General features: G+C 44.3%; 1 protein-coding gene across 1 annotated transcript; it reads left to right on the forward strand.

Moving 5' to 3' along the window:
• Positions 1-5,758: 5,758 nt before the first annotated feature.
• Positions 5,759-15,196, forward strand: LOC309406343 (5-hydroxytryptamine receptor 5A-like; the record flags this gene model as incomplete). Its single annotated transcript, XM_082001478.1, has 2 exons — positions 5,759-6,532; positions 14,720-15,196. 2 exons carry the CDS (start codon positions 5,759-5,761, stop codon positions 15,050-15,052), a joined length of 1,107 nt encoding a protein of 368 aa, XP_081857604.1. The 3' UTR covers positions 15,053-15,196.
• Positions 15,197-21,988: the final 6,792 nt, after the last annotated feature.

Raw genomic sequence — 21,988 nt, forward strand, 5'->3', positions numbered from 1 at the left:
GCTAAAATAACAATGCTGAAAGAGGCCTAGAATTGACTGGCTAGGCATGCAGAATAAAATCTGTGTCTGCTCTTGACTTTTGCTTCATTTCCTCAAGATTTAGATGCTTGGCTTGACAGGAGAATTCATGCAACTGTTTCCAATACTTTTGTTTGCTCGAGATTTATAGAAGACGTTGAGCCATGACAGTAAGAAGCCAGCCTCTTGAACTGGCATGCTCTTTGCTTCTAAAAAATTTGCTGGCTTGCATGGAAGTCATAAATACTCTAATGTTGCTTGTGTCAAACCTCTTTATTGCACAGCCATGTGGTGAAGAGATTACCTTTTCTTCCTTCTCTTAGCCCCCATGATAAACTTTTCATACAGAGTTGTGAGAAGAGGTAGAGGAAGGATGCCATTAAGAGAATGGAAGACAAATGGAAAATTGGGGTGCTGTCTAGACACACATTCACTGTTATATTGGTGTCATCCAACTTAAGAACTGAATCCACTTTTCAAAAAAATATCTGAGCATACTCTACAATAGCAGTCTGTCTTCCCAAACACTATTGTAAGATACAACACTGAAAAACGTAACCATCTACTATTTTTTCCCCCTTGGCCAGAATTAAAAAGAAGAAAATCACAGGCCCTGCAAAATCTTGTAGGACAGCTCCAAAACTTCTTCCAAGTGCTTCTCTCTATTTTGGCTGTCATCTGAAGACGTTTAGCTGTGCAAGGCTTTCTGGGCTCCTCTATGAGTGATGGCAATCCCCTATGAATGTTGACAATCACAGGAATATTAAATTTGTTACTCTGAATAATTAAAACTAGATGTTCTGTCACAGGGATTGACAGACCATGTGAATTTGTAGGAGCTACTGAGTCTTCCTTATGAGCTCTGGATATGTGTTCTTGATATATTGTCTCACATCATCTAATTAATAAAACCGTTTCTGTATGGGAAGGGAAAACAGACTTGAGTGCAGGTAAGTTCTGCCCGGCATCCTTCTCTCGTCGTTAGGAAACCTAAGAATGGATTTATGAAGGTACATAGTAACAGTAATACCTACAAAACACAATTTGAGGATATAAATGTAACTATAAAATGATGTTGCTTAAAAAAAAAAGTAATCATGAAACAACTCCATTTTTCTGTACAAATTATATTCACTGATATCTTTACGTTCCTGTCTGAATCGTGGCAGAAGAAAAGTTAGCTAAATGGCTTGTAGTACTAAAAGAGGTAATTCTTTAATACTAGCAAAAGAATCCTTAACTTCTACTAAGCCCTAGCTGCAGATGACCGGTAACAAAACCGTATGAAGTGTTAAATGATTATGTAAACATTGTGTTTTCCACTTCATTGCAAAACTTTATGAATCTTTTTCTGGTGCTTTGCAAGTATCTGCTACTATAACTTTATGTAAAAGCTCCATAATTTTTGTCCCACTTTCTACATAAATTCAGCAAGGTATTATTTGTAAATAAGGTTAGTCAATATTTCAGGTGCAAAGTAATCAATAAGGTATACAGGTTTTAATCATTAAACTGATTCAAATAATTCTTTCTTTGGGTATGGGTATGAAACTTGTCTATTCAAAAGTATTGCACAGAGAAATAAACCACGCACACAAGTCTGGAATATATTCTGTGATGCACTCCAGACTTGTACTCATGATAGATTGATACAAAGGCCTTGCTTTACTGTATGTTCACTCCACATTATAATGGCAGTGGAGTTAATTAGTAGTAATATGTGGCCCATATGAGGAATGTTTTGTGAACACTTCATCCAGGGAAAGAAGGCCATCTCTACCAAAGTTAAAACAAATGTGAAAACATTGCTGTGCAGGTTTGAAGTGAGCTAGAATGAGAATCAAAGTCATTTGGCCACCGCAACTTTCTCAGACACCAATTAAAATAGAAATCAATGGATGTGCGCTCCTAAATAACTTTGAATCTGACACTTAAAAATATTAAAATCCACAAGTGGGAAGCCCAGGTCTTGTACATAGTCAAAATAATAATTAAAAAAATAAAAAATCTCGCTCTTCCTCAAGATTATTGGTGGTAGCAGAAACCAATAGTGAAGGTCAAGCAAATTAGATTTAATTATAGATTACAATTTAGGGGTTTTCTCATGTGGCTGCTCTAACAGGAGGAAAGCCTAATGTTAGCAAATCTGCTACTCTATAATCCCCTTTGGATTCATGTGTTTGCGTTAGCTGTGCTAGGGCTCATCTGTTAACACACATGCAGACAGCTCTGGCAAACCTAATTCATGGAGGTATACAGATCTTTGCTGACTACCCCTGCTGCTTCAAAACCTTGGGTTTAGTGGCTCACATGCTCATAGGTTACATAAAACTGATATTTGAATGGAAATTATTCTGTCAAATATTTGGTCATTATTATTAATAAAATCAATACTAGCTAGCATTTATGTGACATCGAAATTCTCCATCATGTTTTCAATCATAAAAATATGGAACCAGCTGTCAAAGGGCTTTTGAGGATTTATTTTTCCTCTTTTTCTCAAGAGCTGAAGATCTTTCTAGATATTTATCACCTTAATTGCAGGATTTATATAACTGAATTTTCTGAAAAATGGTTATAAAGGAGGATGGTTTTCTATTAAAAAGCTAGCAGAGAAGACAGCATCTGAAAAAAAAATCATAAAGCAACTTCATTTTTCCGTAGAAATTAGAAGCTCTCATAGGTCTTGTGTATCTAAAACAAAAAATGGAAGAGTCAAAACAGCCAAGTTCCGTGTAGTCCCTTTATAATGGCCTAAAAATAATCTGCTTCTATCTCTAGCAGGTAAAAGAAACTTCCAAAAAATGTAAACTACATTTAAATTTTTTGCTATATTTAAATCTATATTTGCTATAAAAATACAGTATCACCTTTAATAATGAGTTAAAATTCTGTTATCATCTGGATGAATCATCATCCTCCACAGCTGTTCCTAAGCAGCATGCTGTCCTTGAAAGTGCTTGAAAACAGAGAGCTATAAGGAATCTGGCCTGGGTAGCTGCTGTCTGGTGAAGACAGATGCTTCTTTAGCACAACTGTACAGCTTGGACAGGAATTATACGGATGCAGGGAAGCTTAAGCTAAGTTAAGAACTTTCAGACTGACAGAAAAAAAAAAAATTATGACAAGACATGAGTCTGAGGAGATTCATTTCAATGTTGGCAGCTAGAAGAGTAAGCTTTGCAGGCGGTGTTTGGTAAGGTAGAAATATGTTTTGCAGTTCCTCAACTCTGTCATAAGTCCTTTTCTCAGTGATTCTTGGGTCACCAGAGAAAAGTGAGAACAGTTACAAAGGAAGATGTAAGTATTTCTACTCTTAGACTTACAAGCAAATTACTATTTTGTACCTTTTTGTGTTTTGCACCCCGCAGACATCTCAGCCCACAAAGCTCCAAGCTATTGCAGTTAGTCTGAGTTTTGTTTGTTTGTTTGCAGTCTTTATTTAATAGTGGAGTTATTTAAATTGTGACAAAATTCTTTTATTCCTTTATTAAGTTCACAGAATTGGACTGACAATTGTTCAAAACATTTAGAAGTTAAAGGGCCTTTTTGTCTGCTTGTCTCCCTGACTGCTTTTAGGTCTGTGTGCCTTTTAAATGAATAAACTGTTGTTCAGTAATTCTTCAGCTGGCTTTTTAAAAGCGGCATTAACTAACAAAACAAGACACAAATTAGAAAGGAGCGATATAAAGGCAAGGCACGCGAAGCTGCTTGTGAAGCAGTCACGTGCTGTCTGCTAATCCTGACAAATTTTTACCAGTGTCTAATTATTTCAGCTGCTGCTTTAGGCTTAACTTGCAGCAGTATTGTGAAAAGACTTTTCTTGACAAGCTCTGTCAGACTTTGCTTATTGGAAGCTCAGGTGGCAAAATGCAAGACATTTAGCACTCAGAAGTCCTTCTCTTCTAGTAATAAAAACTGATAAGTAATGCAGATAATTTTCTCTTTGCTGCTGGCTTGCACTGGAGCACTTGTTAGAATTACTATAGGAAAGAATAACTAAAGTCATGTCTGTATGAGCCTGGGAAAAGATTTATTTGTTGTTTGTTCATCTGGTGAGTGTAAGTGGCATCCAAAAGTTAACCAAACGAAACAGCCTGGTTATTCTGACTACAGTCATTGTCTTTCACCTCTGTAATACTTCCTCATTGTGCCAGCTCTTGAGGTTGAGCCCACTTGAGAAAGGCAAGTTGGACCCTGCTTGCTGTGGGTAGCACAGCGGTGCTGTGAGAGGCTTGTGTTTTGTCAGATGGTGCCGTCTCTTCAGTGAGCGTGAATGCCCGTGAAGAACATTCAGTTGAGCAGCATTCATTTAGATGGGACCATTCTGATACAGAAAATACTCCTCTACCTCAAAAATGACCAAGCAACCTCCTGTCCCCAAACCTTGCCCCCTTACATCTGTGATTGCAGGTGTGCTGCTATTTGCAAGGAAACCACTGACCTCCTTTGATCTTTTCTGACCCTTGACAACTTCAAACCCCTTTGGAGTTCTCTTGATGGCACTGTATGACCTGGTAAGGGAAAAGAAGCCATGTTTTGTCCAGTAACTCCCACTGAAATTGTCCTGGTAATGTCCTAAGGGGAAACGAAGGGGCTGGAAATGCTGGTTATGGGTTGTAAAGGACCCACGAATAAAAGCACCCTGGGATAAAGGATAGCTCCCAAAGACCTTAAATATAATACTTTAAACACACCTTAAATATAATACCCAGGTTGCTATATGATCCTGCCACACTACTTGTCACCATTTATTACTCAGGAAGTGACAGCTCATCGCTGTGTCCCCTTTATGTGTTATCACCCTGTTGACATCTCTTGCAGACTTTTTTAAAAGAAGTTGTGTAACGGGTTTAAAGTAATTTTTGAAATATCTTGATTTTTGACGGTAGCTACTGGAAAGGGCCAGGAGAAGGGTGCGTTTTCAGAGACAGGGCACATGCCCTTAGTAAAGAAACTGTGCCATAACCTGCCCCGAAACAGAGGTAAAGAGATGTTCCCGGCCATTTAAAAAAAATTGAGAGAATTTCAGAGTTGTTTCGTTTTTTTTAAAAAAGGAAAAGTGTCCATTTAAATGCAGCGGCCTGGAAATAACGCATGTTCAGCACTAACCCCGCCACTAACCTTGCAGCTTGCGGCGGGACGGGGCCGCTTGCCGCAGGCGAGGCGGCGCTCCGGCGGGCGCGCTGAGGGGAACATGGCGGGCCGGGGCCGTGCGGGGAGGGGGTGTCCCGCCGCCTCATGGGGTCTGTGAGGACAAGGGCGTGTCCCGCCGCGTCACGGGGGTCGTGGGGAGACGGGGGTGTCCGGCCGCCCCACGGGTACTGCGCGGACAAGCCGCCGCCTCTCCCCACGGCGGCGCGGGCTCCCACCGCCGCACACGGGCTCCCACCGCCCCCGAGGCGGCCGCTGGGGCGGGGCAGGAGCGGCGGTGCCGCCCTCCCCGTGCCTGCCCCTCGCCGCGGGCCCGGCGAGCCGCTTCGTCGGCGCCGCTGCCGGCCGGTATGGGCGTGAGGAGCGGCGGGCGCGGGCGGGGGCGGCTGCCCGGCGGGGGCGTGGGGGCGCGGGCTGCGTTGAGGCGGCGGCACATGGCGGGCGGCCGCCCGCTGAGGGGAGGCCCGGTGTGGGCTCCTGCTCCCCGGCAGCGGGGCTGGAGAGGGTGCGGGGCGGGCGGGCGGGCTGGGAAGAGGGAGAGCGCTCGTGTGCAGGGGTGGTGAGGGGCCGAGCCCCGGTCGTGGGTATGGCGGAGACCCTGAGCCCCTGCACCCCACGGGGACAGTATCAGGCCAGCGTGGGCACCAATACCTCGTTGCCCAGTATGGACACCAACACCTCCTCCGCACTGGTGGGTGGCTGTGCGTGGAGGGGCTGGGAGCCCTTCTCCATCTTCACCATCCTCGTCCTGACCCTGATGGTGCTCCTGACCGTGGCCACCTTCCTCTGGAACCTGCTCGTGCTGGCGACCATCCTGCGAGTGAAGGCTTTCCACCGGGTGCCCCACAATCTCGTGGCCTCCACAGCGGTGTCAGATGTGCTGGTGGCGGCCCTGGTGATGCCTCTGAGCTTGGTGAAGGAGCTGTCGGCTGGGCGGCGGTGGCGGCTGGGTCGGGAGCTGTGCCTCGTGTGGGTCTGCTTCGACGTGCTGTGCTGCACGGCCAACATCTGGAACGTGACCGCCATCGCCCTGGACCGCTACTGGTCCATCACCCGCCACCTGGAGTACACGCTGCACACCCGCCGCCGCATTTCCAACGTCATGATCGCTCTCACCTGGGCCCTCTCCACTGCCATCTCCCTCGCCCCCCTCTTCGGCTGGGGGGAGACCTACAGCCCTGAGCAGGAGCGCTGCCAGGTCAGCCAGGAGCCTTCCTACACCATCGTCTCCACCGGCGGGGCTTTCTACCTGCCCCTCTGCGTGGTGCTCTTTGTCTACTGGAAGATCTACAAGGCGTCCAAGTTCAGCTTGAGGGGCTGCAGGAAGAACACGGTGGTGCCCCTGCCCGAGGCTGCCCAGGTAAGGGTTGGGGACAGGGAAGAAAGCCCCCACTGCCTCCCCCAGGCACCTGCGCTCCTGCTTCTCATCTGCTCCCAGCCGTCACCCCTGCATTGGTGGTTTTGGCACAGTGAGAAGACAGAGACGTGCCTTGGGGCTCTTGTGTGAGTTTAGCTCTGCTACAGACCGGACGTGGGTGGTAATTACCCAGTCAAAAAGCACCACTCTTGGAGAAGAGTTTTATTTTTTTTTCTTAAGTGTGCCATAAGAGTAAGTGGCAGGTGCATTCACTGACAGTCTGGAGAGCCATTTAAAAATTGTCTCTTTAGTCTGAATTTGCCATTCCTTGGGTTTTTTTCTTTTTTATTTTTTTACAGTGTTGATGGGGTAAACAAAGACATAAACAGATCCTTAGGTCATGTCCAGAGTGAATGCAGGTACATTTCTCTACAAGCATGACTTTGTGTGGGATCTATCAGTGTCTGAATAGATTTTAATAAGCAAATTATACACCTTATTTATGTGCTTGGGCTGTTTTACCTTGAATACTGGGAACATACTGCTCACTGCATATTATTGAAGCAATGAGCAATAAATTGTTTCTATTTTAAAATTACCAGCTGTCTTAAAAACCACGTCTTCCTCCTTCTTATCGCAAACATTGCCTGTAATCCTGCAAAGCCCTAGTCATGTGGGAGGTCTTATTCATTTTGGGGGTACATCTAGTTGACAGGAAAGCTGTGTCCCTGCAGAAGCGTTGGGGCTGGCCCCTTGTGTCCCATTAAATCAGGCTCTCTGCATGACGACGCCATCACCCATGCCATGTCACGAAGGTGCTCAGTTGTGCTCTGTGTAAACTCTCTCTGCTTTGTCACATACTCTTACTCTCACTTCTATGTGTGGAAATGGTACTTTACAGTACGTTTTTGTGATTGCATGTTGTACTTTCTAAGTCCAGTCCCTTCCTGATGACAAAAGCTGTGTGGGTGTTAGAGGTATCTGCAGAGGCGTGGAACATTTCTGTTAAATTTGGGCTAATCCTGCAGAGCCTCACTCCTCTGCTAAATCCCTCTAACTTTGACTTGGAATCATGGTACAAAACATGTTATTATGGTCACAAAGAAAAGCCTGTAGGTTGTATCCCCTGATTCTAGCAAGAGATGACAGCACTGGCAATTATACGCAGTCAGATTTGCAGATTTGGATCACGTCTTGAAGATGTTTTTAATATAAATTGATTTATGAAACTGTCTTACATGCAAAAGCATAACATGTTAGAAAAGATGAGAATGTCTCCTCTAGTGGCATTTTTTTTTTCCTACGGCTTTCATCCCCTGGTTTGCACCAAATTTCTTTCCAAGCTGTTGTAAGTACGATGAATATATTGCTTGGAGTTAATGTATAAGCTTTCCAAGCACAAAAGCTAACTGAGTATTTGTACTGTTTTTGCATGCTTTATCTTTTACATACACACATACTCATACAGGACTACTTGTTTGGAATCTAAAATTCTGGGAAGCTAAATGCACCGAGGAATTGCTGCTTAAATTTTAGCCTGTACAGGGACACGTTGCTGGTATGTCAGTTTTAACATGAAAAACGTCTGGCTCCTAATTGTCATAGTTCTGTCTGCAAACGCCCTTGCGTGGGCACGGCTGGGCTGGCAGGTAAGTGCTTTATGCTGATGCAGTGTCTGGGAGCTGGTTTAGGCTATACTGACAAAAGAGCTCCTGTCAGCATGAGCTGAATACCCATTTTGGAGACGTTGCCAGTATAGCTGTTACTGCAATACCAGCAAATGCTCAAGCCAGCAGTTCTTCATCTTTCTTTTATTTGCAGTGATTGACATACTGACTTCTCCTTTTATAAACAGCGATTCTTGAATCTGCAGTCAGTGTATAGCGGCAGCCTTCCCCACTGTCCCAGCAGCTTCGTGTGCTGGCTTAAATAGACTTTTGTGATGCACATGCAAACCCTTACTCGTCCTCTAAAGGAAGAGCTGATGCCCAGCTGCACACGTGTACATTAAATGAACCCATGGATCAAGGGAGCTGGCATTCAGGATGCATTTCTTCTCAGTTTTCTAAGTTAAGAGACTGAGACTTATTCACCAAGTTTTATCCTGATGCCATTTCAGCTTATAGGAGCAGGATCCATCATGTCCACAGGAAAAGCAGCAGTTCCCCAGTGAATTCTGGCAAAGAATCTTCAGATACATTACTGCTGATCCTTTGGCAGAACCCATTTTTTATTTAACATGCAAACACAAAGATAACATTGCCAAGGTATGTGGCAAACTTGGTGCAGTGATCCAGCTTTGCTTCTCCACATCCAGGGGTCATTAGGCTATCGGTGTCAGCGCTGATGATGGGGCAAATTCTGTTCCACTTACCTTGTTTTGCCCATCAACTCATTCTAATTTCCCATTTCTTTCTCCTCTAATGTCTCTCTGCCTTTACTTTCTTTACCCCTTCCTTCTCTGAGAATGCTCACCTGTCATGCTCATCTTGCAAGATTTTTCTTTTGTCACTGTTACTCGGAGTGTGAAGGGCCCTCTGCATCTACGTCAGTTCTTGACTCGTGTGCCCTGCAATAGCTGACCTGACATTAGAGGGGCTTTCGGCAGCCGGTGCCAGAGGCTGGCAGTGCTTCCCAGGCTGGAGGCGAGTAGTAACAGCGGTCGTCCCTGCTGGGAGAGATGTCTGAGCTGCACTTGAATTAGCTGTCGGGTAGTGCTGAGTGGGAACGGTGTGCCAGGGCTGCGGTTTATGGCCTGAGGTATACCCAGCAGTGTAGCTGGTTAATACTAGCAAGTGCCCTTTTAAATCAATGAAGTCACTTGTCGCATAGGTTTTGCTGAGCAAGAACAAGGACGGTAGAATCTGAATGTCACCTTTACTGGCATGTAGCAATTTGCAGGCTCAGGATTACATTTCCATGCGAGGAGTTAGGAATCAAGTTGTGTTAATGGTTGGTTTTCTGTTGCTTTTTTTTCTTCTTTCTCCCCCCTCAATGTACCTTCTATAGTGTACGAGTAATTAGGCCTGATCCAAACCTTACCTTATCCAAACCTTTTGTGTGAGTCCTTCCCACTACTTAGATAGTATTAGGCCCCAGAGCTCAAGCGGTGCAGTGTTGTTCTGCACCTTGGCCCATTCAGCCTCTCCAACCCATGTAACCAGTTAGGACAATATGGGAGAGAAAAGAGATTTTCCTTCTCTGAAGGAGTCGCAATCCATCTATTTCTTATTTCTGCCTTTGACTGTACAGGTAGAAGAGATGGGTCAGAAAACAAAGTGCAACTGTCCAGCAGAGTGGCAGCAGATGTCAGATAGGAGAAAGATGAGGCAGGAAGCAAAGTGGAGTGGCTGATGATTTCCTGGAAGAACTGCAGAGCTATTCCTGCTTATAGAAGGAGAAAATCCTGTGAAAGACAGTAGGTGTTCTTTTCCCTGTCAGATGTACTATACGTCATATTGGTGGAGCATCCAAGAAAGTGTAGACGTTCCTATGTTTTGATCCTTCATTGTGCATTTCAGTTTCTCGTGTTCTTGTTCAAAGAGCAAGAAATGTGCCAAAGCTGCACTGAGGCAGTTGATGATCTTTGCTGAATCACACTGTAATAGGCAAAACTCTGAATTTGTGGTAGTAAGCCCAATTTGATTGATGTTTATCATCTTTACTGTTGTTCTGTTATTGCAGACCCGGGAGGAATAGTACAAACACATACACAGTATCTAACAGGAAGGACCAGTAATAACAATCATTAAAGCTATAAGGAACATTTTAAATCAAGGGATTTCATCTTGGTGGCATGTTTTTTAGAACACTGCTCGGAACACAGGAGTTGGGGAACATACAGCTCTAGGAACGTACAGCCATTCAGCAGTAGTAATTTATTGGGGACAGACGAATAACAGAAGTGGCATTGAACTGGTAACTGCTGATCAACATACAGAAGAATGAATTCTGAAACTAAAACCGAACTCCTTTGTGTCTGTAGAAGAATTTGTACTTCAGAGCTCTTTGCCTTCATTTAACACTTTTTATGATATTCTCACTGGAAAGTGGTCATCTCTGCACTTCTCAGAGCCTGTTGTCCCGGAAAAAGATGATTTCACAAATTCAGAACCTAATTCTGGCCTCAGGGTAGCAGTCCTTTTATACCAGCTTTTTTTCCCACTGCTCCTGACTCGCAGCTCTTGGAGCAGAGGGAATGAAATCTGCGCCCGAGGCATGGTGTGCTGCTAGCCCCCGAGTGAGAACAGCGTGCAACACCGTGCAGAGATGCTCACATAAGGGGAGGTGTCCCCAGCATAAACTGGGGCATCTTCCTGGATTGCTTTAGTCTATAGTCTGTGACCACCTTTTCTGCTGTTACAGCCTGTTCGTTAGTGCTCATCAGGAGGCCCAAAATGGGGGGGAAAAGTTTGATATTGGGCTTGTCCTTTGTTCTACATGGTACAGGGATAACAGTCAAGTATTGTGACTTATGTTAGAAATTGGTGCCCAGCAAAGCCACTGGGATGGGCACTGGAAACTGCAGATTTGGTATAGTCAGAGCTGTGTTTAGTCCAGGAAGACCACAACTGGCAAGGCTGGAAAGCAGCTACATAATCTTCTTGGCCTGGGCTCATGTTCAGACAATGCCAAATTACAGTGGATTACCCCATGCCTGCATTAGGGAGGAATCCTGTAGCAGGGTTCCTGCGCCAGCACCGTGTACCGCAACAGCGTTTGCCTACAATAGACTAGTCTCCTTTCCATGTACTTTGTGTGGGTTGGCTTATAACAAACAGCCTTGATAACATAGTCTTGGGGGCTGATAATCTTGCACCAGCCAGGCCGGGGAGATGAGTCAGGTCTGCATCAAATCATATAGAGAGAAATAAAAATCAAAAAATATGAAATTATAATGACAAGTTGTACTTTCCCAGCTTTGCAATCTGCAGCGATACATGTTTTCTGATATGAACAGCACTTCAGATTAAATCTGTGTTTAACTTTAAAAATCTAGCGGGCTTGTCCCCTGACGAACAAGGTGCTGGCAGTCCTGCAGTAGGTGTATATAGTGACCAGGCAGGGAGGGAGCACAGTACCGCAGAGCAGACGCATTTGTGAGGGCACTGAGCAGGGGAGCATTGAGCGCAGGGCCTCGCTAGAAGCCTGGTGTGAAGTCTGGCCCCTGTTGCACTACTACAAGCCAGGAGCAGCTGGCCGGTGGACCTCGGGTCTGCCAAGCGGCAGCGTGCTCGCCGGGGGCTGGCGCGTGGAAGGGTACCCCATGCTGGGAATGCCCGAGAGGCAAGTGCCCTGGCGGGCGAGCCTGATGGAGAGCCAACTGCGCGAGGGGCGTTCACAGCGTGCGGCGGCTGGTCAGCTGGAAACAACGTATGAGGTGAGCATTAGACACTGATGATCACGGAAAGCTGAGCTTTCGTAATGCTTCTGTAAGTCATGGTGAAGGCACAGGCTTGAAGGACCTTGCTGAGCAGGGATAGTAATCACCTTTTCAAGAACATTTTGTGTATTCTTTTCAAAGGATTTCTTAGGGAAAATTGAAGAGAAATCTCTGCAGTCTTCCAGGGATATTTACACAGTTTACTTACTTAATGGAAGGTTCCGTGAGAGATCCCATTATTTTTCCTAAAGCATCAGTGCTATTTGCACTTCTATTATTATTACTGTTATTATAACATTATTCAGAAGTCCCAGGCAGAACTAATCAAAAACAATTGAAAAAACAGCTACAACAACATAGAAAATAGAGATTATATATATAGGAAGACAACTGCTGTCCTGTAATTTACAAAAAATACCATGATCTATTTTCACTTCCTGTCTAGTATTCAGAGCCCTGATCTAACAACCAGTGGAGTCTGTGAAAACTCCTCTGATTTCAGTAGGAGCTTGACCAGGCTGTAAATGCATGCTTCATTAGGGAAAGCACCTGAGGACTGTGGTATCTTCTATCAAACTAAATGAAATACCTTTTTCTCACAATATGTAATTAAGTGATAAAAGAGATGCTACTAGTAAATTCCACAGTTCAGTCACAAGCCTTCTAAAACCTGAAGTACCAAAAAGAAAAGGCTCTGATTTGATGATGACACACTGCAAGCTCTATCTTTTGAGGAAGAGTTGAAGGTTAAATATAGTACCAAACTATGCCTGATGCTCGTGACAAAGTCCTTTGTGTGGCTCTTCCCAGGAGGCGTACTTACTTAGGTAGCTATTCCTCAGGGCTAAGACATAATCTTCCAGGGTTGCTTGTCCTCGTGTCACACATTCATCCCTTTTTGCAGAGTGTGATTAAGGATGTGCAGAGCAAGTCCTTCTGCAGACAAGTGGTGTGATCCTTGCTACATGAGGGGTGTCCCATTTTAATTGTCAGGACAGATGTGATTTTCATTTTCTTCCATTATTTGCCTGCACCCATAATCTGCTGCTCTTGCATTCTGCAGCCATGTCTCATGTCTGAGGGTGAAGACAGGGATATCCATCTTGAAGAGTGATTGTTTAGCCATTGCCAGTGCTTCCCTCTCCGAGTTGCTGTGCTCATATTAAATAGAGGTCCTCCATCTATTACAAAGCTTGCACAAAGGTGGCACATGCATGTGGAATATGTAGCCAATTTAACAACAAGCCATTGTTGGAGCGGTGTCAGTCTTGCAGTGAATTATCACTTAGGCAAATTTTGGAGCCTCAGGTTGCATCCTTAAACTGTTTAGTTTATTGTGCCGTCTTCATAACTGTAGTGCCTAGAAGAACTTTAAACTCGCAGATACTTTAATCTTCAGATTAAAATGACAAGGGAGTATCGTTTTCTGGTTTGACTCTAAGCACATTAATAACTTGTGCCCAGAACCTGTTTGCCACAGTGTCGCCGCCACCCAGAGCACTGGGCTGTACTCGCTGCACAGATGAATGGCTCGCCCTTGGTGAGAGAGGAGACAAGAAGCACTGTCGGCGGCCTGGGGTAGCCGACGTTTCCCCTCTCTTGTGTAACTTCTGCTGAAGCCAGAATTTGAACTGAAGGCTGATTGAAATGGTGTTTTTCTGGCAATGGAGTACTGGTGAGAATACCAAGTAGATCTGAGTGAAACAGGTGACAGAAGAGAGAAAACGAGTACCAGAAAATGCTGCTTCTCCAGCAAGGCTTGTCTTTCATTACTACCAGAGTAGAGTATTTTATAAGCTAATTCAAAATGGTGGCAGAGTGCCTGAGGGAGGGTACATCATTTCATGTATGCTTATGCTCCCTTATGCTCCCAGTGTCATATACCATGTTGTCGCTGTGACCAGGCTGCAGCTGGTGCAATATGCTGCTCTGTCCCTCTCCAGGAGGGAGAAGTGCCTGTGGTGAGATAGCCTCTGTCAAGGAAGAGCAGTCGGCACCCGAGTTCTGTCTTTCATAAGGGACTCTTCTTGACGAACATTTGACTTTCCACTGAAGTATTTCCAAAGTATTCAATTTTATTTCAGGCATTTATGATTTTTTGGGGGTAATGGAATATCAGCATTTTCCAAAGATCAGACACATTTCTTAAAACTTTCCATTAATTGATAATCTTTCATTAAAAAAAGGTTCTGATGGAAAAATATTCCTGCAGATTTAGCTGAGTTTTCTGGGGTGTGCTCTGTCCCTTCTGTAGAACAAGTGGTAGCGTCAAGCTCCGGCACCCACCAGGGATGGGATTTTGAGCTCTGTGTCCAGGTGGTTAGGCTGAAGAAATTAGCTTTATCTTGTAGTCAACGACCGGGCATCTGGTGCAGCATCCATCTAATGCAATGGAATGAAATTCATTTACGATTCGAGCCCGGGAAACCCTAAAGGTCATGTCGCAGCGTAGGTGAGTCTGGTTTAGGGATAGGCAGAAGGCACGTCCCTTTGTTAGCCTTCCTTAATGACCTGATTTCCCACTAAGGTGTCAAGGCATCCAATATAATAAGCTGAAAAAGAATGCCCACAACACACATGGCATCAGTTACTCTTTATTTAGCTTTGTTTGTCAGTCACACTCTGCAGCTTTTCCAACATAATGAGAAGTCTGGTAATTCTGGCACTCTGGGGCATTTTCTTAGCATGGAAGGAACGGAGTTTGGGCCTTTTGTGGTAGGTGCACAGATGTTGTGCTGTCATTTAAAAGTAATACTTCACTCCAACAAATTGTCTTGGTAAGCATCCATGTTTGCTTTTGTTTCAAGGTGAAGGAAGCTTCGCATGAACCACAGATGGTGTTTACAGCTCGTCATGCAGCTATCACTTTCCAGACAGATGGAGAAACATGGAGAGAACGGAAAGAGAAAAAGGCAGCTCTGATGGTTGGCATCTTAATTGGAGTTTTTGTACTGTGCTGGATCCCTTTCTTCATCACAGAATTAATAAGTCCTCTCTGTTCCTGCAACATCCCTCCCATCTGGAAAAGCATCTTCCTTTGGCTTGGCTACTCCAATTCTTTCTTTAATCCTCTCATTTATACAGCATTTAACAAAAATTACAACAATGCCTTCAAGAACCTTTTTGTAAAGCAGAGATAAAAGGGGACGCAGAGGAGAAAATGCTTCCTTTATTGCATAATACAGAGATTGCTTGAGGGAAACATGCCTGTGATACGTACAGTTTTCACACGCAAGAGCTACCTCAGAGTATTTAGGAACAATGAAAAAGATGGAAGATGTTTGGATATAAACCTACTGACAATTTACAGTTCCCCCTTGGAAATACATATATGCTGCTCCAGGGTTTGGCAAAGAAGATAGAAGCCGTGAATAGCTCCTGTTCTGCTCTTTGACTCAACATGTGTTAAGGTCTGCAAGCAAAGCACTGCGTGCATCTAATACCACGACTGTCAATCTAACTGGACTGATCCCATCTAACCAGCTACAGGTGCCATGCTGTAGCTCGCTCATCAGCAGCAGAGGCACCAGTGGGAACTGCTAATTGAGCAATAATGAAATGCTTGTAATATGGGCAGGAGGCTGGCTTCATTTTTGAGATATATTTGTAAGGGAATAAACATGCTGTATTCAATTAGTTGGTGAACTGATGTGAAATTAAAATGGATGACTAAGCTGCTCAAAAACATGCCCTAGTGTGATTGAAGGGACGCGTGTTCTCTAGCAACCAGCAGTCCTTGATGGGAAGTCTTGGTGAAATACAGGTCAGTTACGTACCCTGGGGTTAAGTGAAAATTTAGAGGCAAGTGTAAAATTACTCAGAGCTACGGAGAATGTGCTCACACCACTTGCACAGGAGGAGGATCTAGCATGGCATTTTTACCTGCATTGTACTCCCTCACTCCACAGGGCTCAGGCTCTCCCTGTTTTCCAAAACCCAGGTGAGCTCAAGAGAGACACCTGATACCTCCAAGTGCACAGGGACTGTATGCATTATTATTTCATGCTACAATAAAACTAAGCATGCATTTGTGTTACAAACACCAAACGTGCTGTATTCAATCACCAGGTTTGCTGGCAGCACCACGTGGCCGCTTGTCAGCGGTAGGCGAGTATCTGCACTGTGCTGCCTGGGGTCCTTGCACCATAAATATTGTGCTCATCTCCCTACCTGACTGAAGTCCACAATTTGTCAGCTTGCATCAACTTCCTCCTCCTGTAAGAAAGGAAGGTATTGATGCCATCAGGTCTAAATGACTCCAAAAAACTCCAAAGTGACTCAAAACCAAGCCTTAAATTGTTTTTTGAAGATCTAGCAAACACCCCGTCCCAACAATATATGCATAAATTAATTAAGAGAGAAGTATTTCCATGCACACTTCCCAGTCTCTCTCTCTCTCTCCATATTTGTTCTTCTGGTGGGTTTTACTTCCTCTGCTTCCCCGAGAGCGGCCTGCTGACAGCAGAGTAGTTCTAGCATGGCAGCTTTTTAATGACACAGAGTGCCAGTACCCTCTCCCATCTCCTCCTAAAGCTTCTTTGGCTCTTACAGTACCTAAACATCATCGCTCTGATGGGGCTGGGCAACATCACAACTCCTTTCAAAGTTGAGGTTTAACCTTTTACACTGCCTTTCTCTGCCAGTTTTGTGTTTTCTGCTGCTTAAAGCATCTAACTGAAAAATCACAAGTTTCGGCTCCAGCAATACTACACCGCCGGCATCTTGATCTTGCTGCAGCGCATCGTGCTCAGCCCCATCTCTGATGGTTACCAAGCCACAGGGTGTCACATCGACGCGAGTGCTGACTGCAAAGCTCCTGCCAAAGTCGTGGTATCCTGGCAGTCTCTCACAGGCAATGGCACTAGGTGTATGTCCGGCGGCTCGGGACTGACGTGCTTAACAGCCACGTCGGAGAGGTAGTCTCAAGTAGCTCATGTATTCTGAAAAACAAAAAAATGATGCAGCCTTTACTTGCTTAACTTTAAAGCAGAGTTTACTGCAATGTAGCCTAAAACGATTCATATACCTGGCGACGTCAAATTGAGCTTAATGTCAGGTTTATGGGTAACTTAGACTGAGGGACGTTCCAGCTCCTTTCTAAGTAATTTAAACAAATGCCATCACAGCACACATCCCACCAGTGCCTTAAGGGAGCGGCCTGGCCTCATCTCACTAGCAGAGTGTACGGTGAGCCCAGGCACTGCTGTCCCTCACACGCTGCAGTACTGTGCAATTCCGGTGTGACCTGCTGTGTCTGCAGCCACAGCCACCTGTGTATCTTAGGCAGAGGATGCTTCTCCTCTCAATTTTAATGGGACTTAAGAAATGTTAATAACCTAGAATTTCAAAGAGTTGTTAGGTAGTGGCTCAGACTTTTAAAAGCCAACACAAATAATTTGTGAATCTCAATTTGCCTGCATGTGGAATAGCTACAGTTCAAAATAGTGTTTGGAGGCTTAATTAAACCAGAAGGAAGAAGCATACATAAGAGTCTAGAAGTTACTAAAACGTACAGGCCTTATTCAGAACCATTGATGAATTTTTCAAGTGAACTGAATGCTTCAAGTAAGATAGTCACTGCTCTAAAAACCTTAAAATCCAAACAGATGACATGGAAGGAGACAAGGTAGAGGTCACCTTAAGCTGTTTCTTGAAAAGCATACAAATCTCCTGCACACGGCCACTTCTGAAGTTTCCAGTAATCATGTTTTGGACCAATTTTAGTGCCTGTCCCCCATCTGCCCAGTAAGAGAAGCCGTAACTAGCATGCAAATGCAACACCAGCCCTGCTGTGCTGAAGTGAAGGTGCATCGCAGCCTGTGGCTGCAGCAGCAGAGATTTGTGCCAACTAAGCGCCAGCTGACTGACTGGAAAAACACCAGGCTCTGCTGCAGGAACCCTTCCAAGAAGTGACACGGATTTTGAAGGTACATTTTACCATGACTCGGCATCTGGAACGTGAGAAAAACACCGTAAAGCCCGAAGGCTCCCGTGCAGGTCAGCGCAGCTGTATGCCGCACCGGTATTGCTGCGAGTGCTGAAGCCGCGGCAGGGCTGTCTTCAGCTAGCTTGAGAGCAGAGAGAGCTGGGAGCAGAGCTACCGCTGCAGCATACCACGTAGCTCTCCACCTCCTCAAAGGTGAATTTAGCTGCCTTCGGAGGTGAACCTGAGCCTCTGTAATTTCAGTGTGAGAAGTTCTCAGCTAGTTCAGTGCTCTGCCCAGCCCAGCATCTGTGACAGCCGTGAGTTGTCACAGAATGACAGGCTTCCACTGAGAGCAGCCTGGCATCATGCTCACCTGGAGGCGACGAGAAACAAGCAGAGCTTTCATCTCAGTACAGTGCAGACTGAGAAAGCTCTTCACAACATCAGCTTCCCACACCGCCTCCGTGCATGTCTGCGTTTAGAAAAGCGGCGACACATATTCAGGGCTTAAAAGCCTGGATTTTAATCGCGTGGAACCTGAGCTTAGTGTCAGGGAAAGAAATACATTATCTGGGGGTTATGGCCTAACCTGCTGGATGCCGCTTCCCGCTCAAAGCCGGAAGAGGCATTACCATCCTGGCATTACCATCCCCTGGCCGCCTGCACAGCAGGAACAGCGTCTTACCCACGGATTTGTGCGCCAAACCCAGTAACTTGGTGCAATGGGAGCATAACTGCTGGATAGTCATCAACCTTGATTAAAAAGAGCTGGAACTGTGGATAATTTTCTACCTCCCTGGGTACTTTATTTCTGTGATTAATTACTCTCATTACTAAAACTTGCAACTTTATTTTAATTGAAAAAAGAAGAAAGAGTAAAATCAAGCATGCAAGCTTTCCTCTTTCTAGCACTTCCAGCATTAGAGTTTAGATCTTATGCTACAGCTGCGTTGTTACCCTTGGCTTCAAGACAAACCAAAGAAAATATGGAAAATACAACTCCCATGTGAACTACGATAAATGATACAGTATCCTGAATATACAAATAGACCAAAAAAAAAGAAAAATCAGCTATTCTAAAGAAACATAATTTGGCAGTGCTTAGACGTATGGTCATTTATTTCCCCAAATACAAGTTGCCAAGTCGGAGTACACCAGTCATCTGTGCTTGTACACAGTGGACTACTAGTCTTAATTCTATTTCCTGACACTGAGTCTGCTCCCAGGAAAACTCACTGGAGACTGTTGCTCAGCAGAAGGGCATTGCTGTATCCTGTAGCAAGGCTCCAAGAGCCCTGCAGCTATATTAAAATTAAGGCCTCAGTTTGTTGTGCTGTTGGAATTGGGCAGAAATCAAAGAGCTTTGGAAGACAAAATATGAAGAGAAAAGGCTAATAACTTTCTATGCTCTTCCTTGCTCCATGAAACCCACAGCTATGCTACAGCTTCCACAATGAAAGCTCTTCAGAAATTCATTACTGTACCCAGGAGCTCCTGATCTTTCAACCATACTTCAGTCCCTGCTTCTACATAGCTTTTACATCAGAATTTCCACGCCCTTCCTACATGAGGACTGATGCAAAGAGATGAAGGGTTTGGCCCTAAGAATACACGTTGACAAACCGCTGCGAGCAGTGCCTCATAACCCAGTCTATACCACAGTCACCGAGACACCAGGTGCGAGCAGCAGCCGATACGGGAACACGCTGATGAGCACGAAGCGGCTGCCGACCCTGCCTGAACTGCTGGGTAAAGAGGCAGCGCCTGCCTCCAGCCCCAGGCACACGAGCTTTATTTGCTCTGCTGCCCGCTGCCCGAGTGGCAGCCGTGGCTGTGTAGACACTGCATGAATAAACAGGCTTGTGTTCATAAATTTTTTAAAATAAAAGACTATCCTAAGAGTATGTATGTCATCTGCCACCCAAACGCATAAGATTTATGTATAGCCTTGTACGTGTGTCCTACTTACGTGCCTAATTTAGCAAAGCTGGCTCTAGGGAGGTGGGTGTACCAGCAAAGCACAATTCTCCAGCTGCCTGTTTTACGCAAGTACCAGCAGCTATACAAAGTGGGACCTAAAGGAAGTAATACCCTTTCTCTCATGCAAGTTAGTTCTATGTTTCTAAAGAAATTTCAGCAAAGTTTTGCTATATCCTATATAGTTGGGTACACCTATACCATAGTGTCTCCAGAGAATGTGCTACTTTTGGTCACAGAGTAAAATGCTTTTGCATGTCATATATTTCTCCCCTGTCAAATACTGTTTGGTTCAGAAACCTACACACTAAGGTCACACATCCATAAGCAGATTTTTAATGAAATAAAGAGGAAGAGGGGAAGAAACTTTAAAGAAAATATTGGTCACATTTTAACTTGCCTTCAAAGATTTTCTTTTATTCAAATCAAAAGTGTCTTGGTGCAGTACTCCATTTTGATATACTGTAACAAGATTGGGTTTTGTCATGCTCAGATTAGGTGTATGTCACACATGATTTCACTCTCATAAGGTATTTTACAAGTGCACTTTTGGAACTGCATTTAAAGAAAGCTGTCACAGTGTAAAGGGTGCGTGTATGCCGTAAGTTCGGAGACTGTCTCAGCTTCTGAAACAGAGCAGAATAAACTGCTGTAAAGTAAGTCATCAGCATATCAAAATAATTAAATTTATTGCAATGCAAATTAAAACTCTGAGCAGGCTCTATCAAATAAAAAAACAAAAGAAGTTTTGCTACAAGCCCTGTAAATGTTATTTTATAAGCTTGGTAACACCAAATTAATTCAGGGCAAGACTTTTCTCTTTAAACACTCAGAGAAATCCAGCAACACTGAGGTCAAATTCTGAGAAACTCTTGGCTCCTCCTTAGAACCAGCTGAAATGGAGAATTAGGACAGATTCTGCTTGCTATAGGTTTGTATGTTGGGGACTGTTATTTTTAATTTCAAGTTAATCACTGGAAGAGTCAAAATACACAAGACCTGATAATAAATTGCCAGTTTAAACAAATTATCACCTTCTAGTTGATAAGACACGGTTTAGATCATCCATGAGTCCTGCTTGTGTCCATTCCAGACATTGTCTTAAACATTTTGCTTTCTTAAGAGCTAGACCACCAGTGCAGTGCAACACAAGAACGACCGGGGCTAATAACGCTGCCTCTACCAGGGGCCAGAACCAGGAATTTCCCATGAATGGTTACGGTTCTCATAGCGGTACCGAGTCTCCCAGTGCCACAGATCACACAGCGAAACTCCAGTTCATACCTGCATTGGGCAGGTCAGTTTCTCGCTGCTTCTTCTGTCACCTTGTTCTGTTACATATTATTATCTCTTGGTAAATCTAAATTGGCTTTGTATTTAGAGGTGCCTTAACTTGGGCACTTGGAAGCCTGCTCAGTCATTTTTAATGCTTTGAACTTTATTCTCTGTCCAGACTTCATTTGCAGCATCAGATCATTACTCCTTAACCAGGTATGTTCAGAGACTAAATATATAGCAGCCTTTATTTATGCTAAAGCTGAAGGCAATTATAGGCAGATCACATCTCTCCTGAGTCACTCCTCTTCAGCTCTACATCCAGCACAGCTCCTTTTATCCCGACTCGCTGCTCATTTGTACTTTTTAACTCTCTCGTTCCCAATGGCAGTGAAGTTCCTGTTCTGTGTATCATCTTATTCTGACTCCACTCTACCAATCCCCTGGGAATGTCTCTTTGCAGTATCAGTACAGGTCTTTAACAGATGAGCAGGGGAATCAGCTTTGATGCCAGATAGAACAAAAAGCATCCTATAGTCCTTTTCTCAATGAAGTTAAAAAGCTGCAATAAAACTTTAAACCACAGCTACTGCCTCTATAGAACATGTTAACCTGCAAGCCTGTCCATCCACTGTTACAATTTAAAGTGATGGTTTTATCCCTCCTCCTGCACCCACTGTTGTTAATTTTATCCAGACTTTTTACAGGAATCAGAGCACAGATGAGAAGGATGTCCTTATAATTTTTTCTGACATCAGTGAGAGCTGAGGGCATTGCTCTGAGAACAACCAGGTCCTGATGCACAAGGGAAATGGTCCAAGCTCATCACTGCAAAACTGTATTTTTTAGTTAGTGCAAAACTTCTGCAGTTACATGCGGTTAGTAAGTAAAAGAAAGC

Source organism: Phaethon aethereus (assembly GCF_964289735.1).
Source record: "Phaethon aethereus genome assembly, chromosome: 6".
Taxonomy (NCBI): Eukaryota; Metazoa; Chordata; class Aves; order Phaethontiformes; family Phaethontidae; genus Phaethon; species Phaethon aethereus.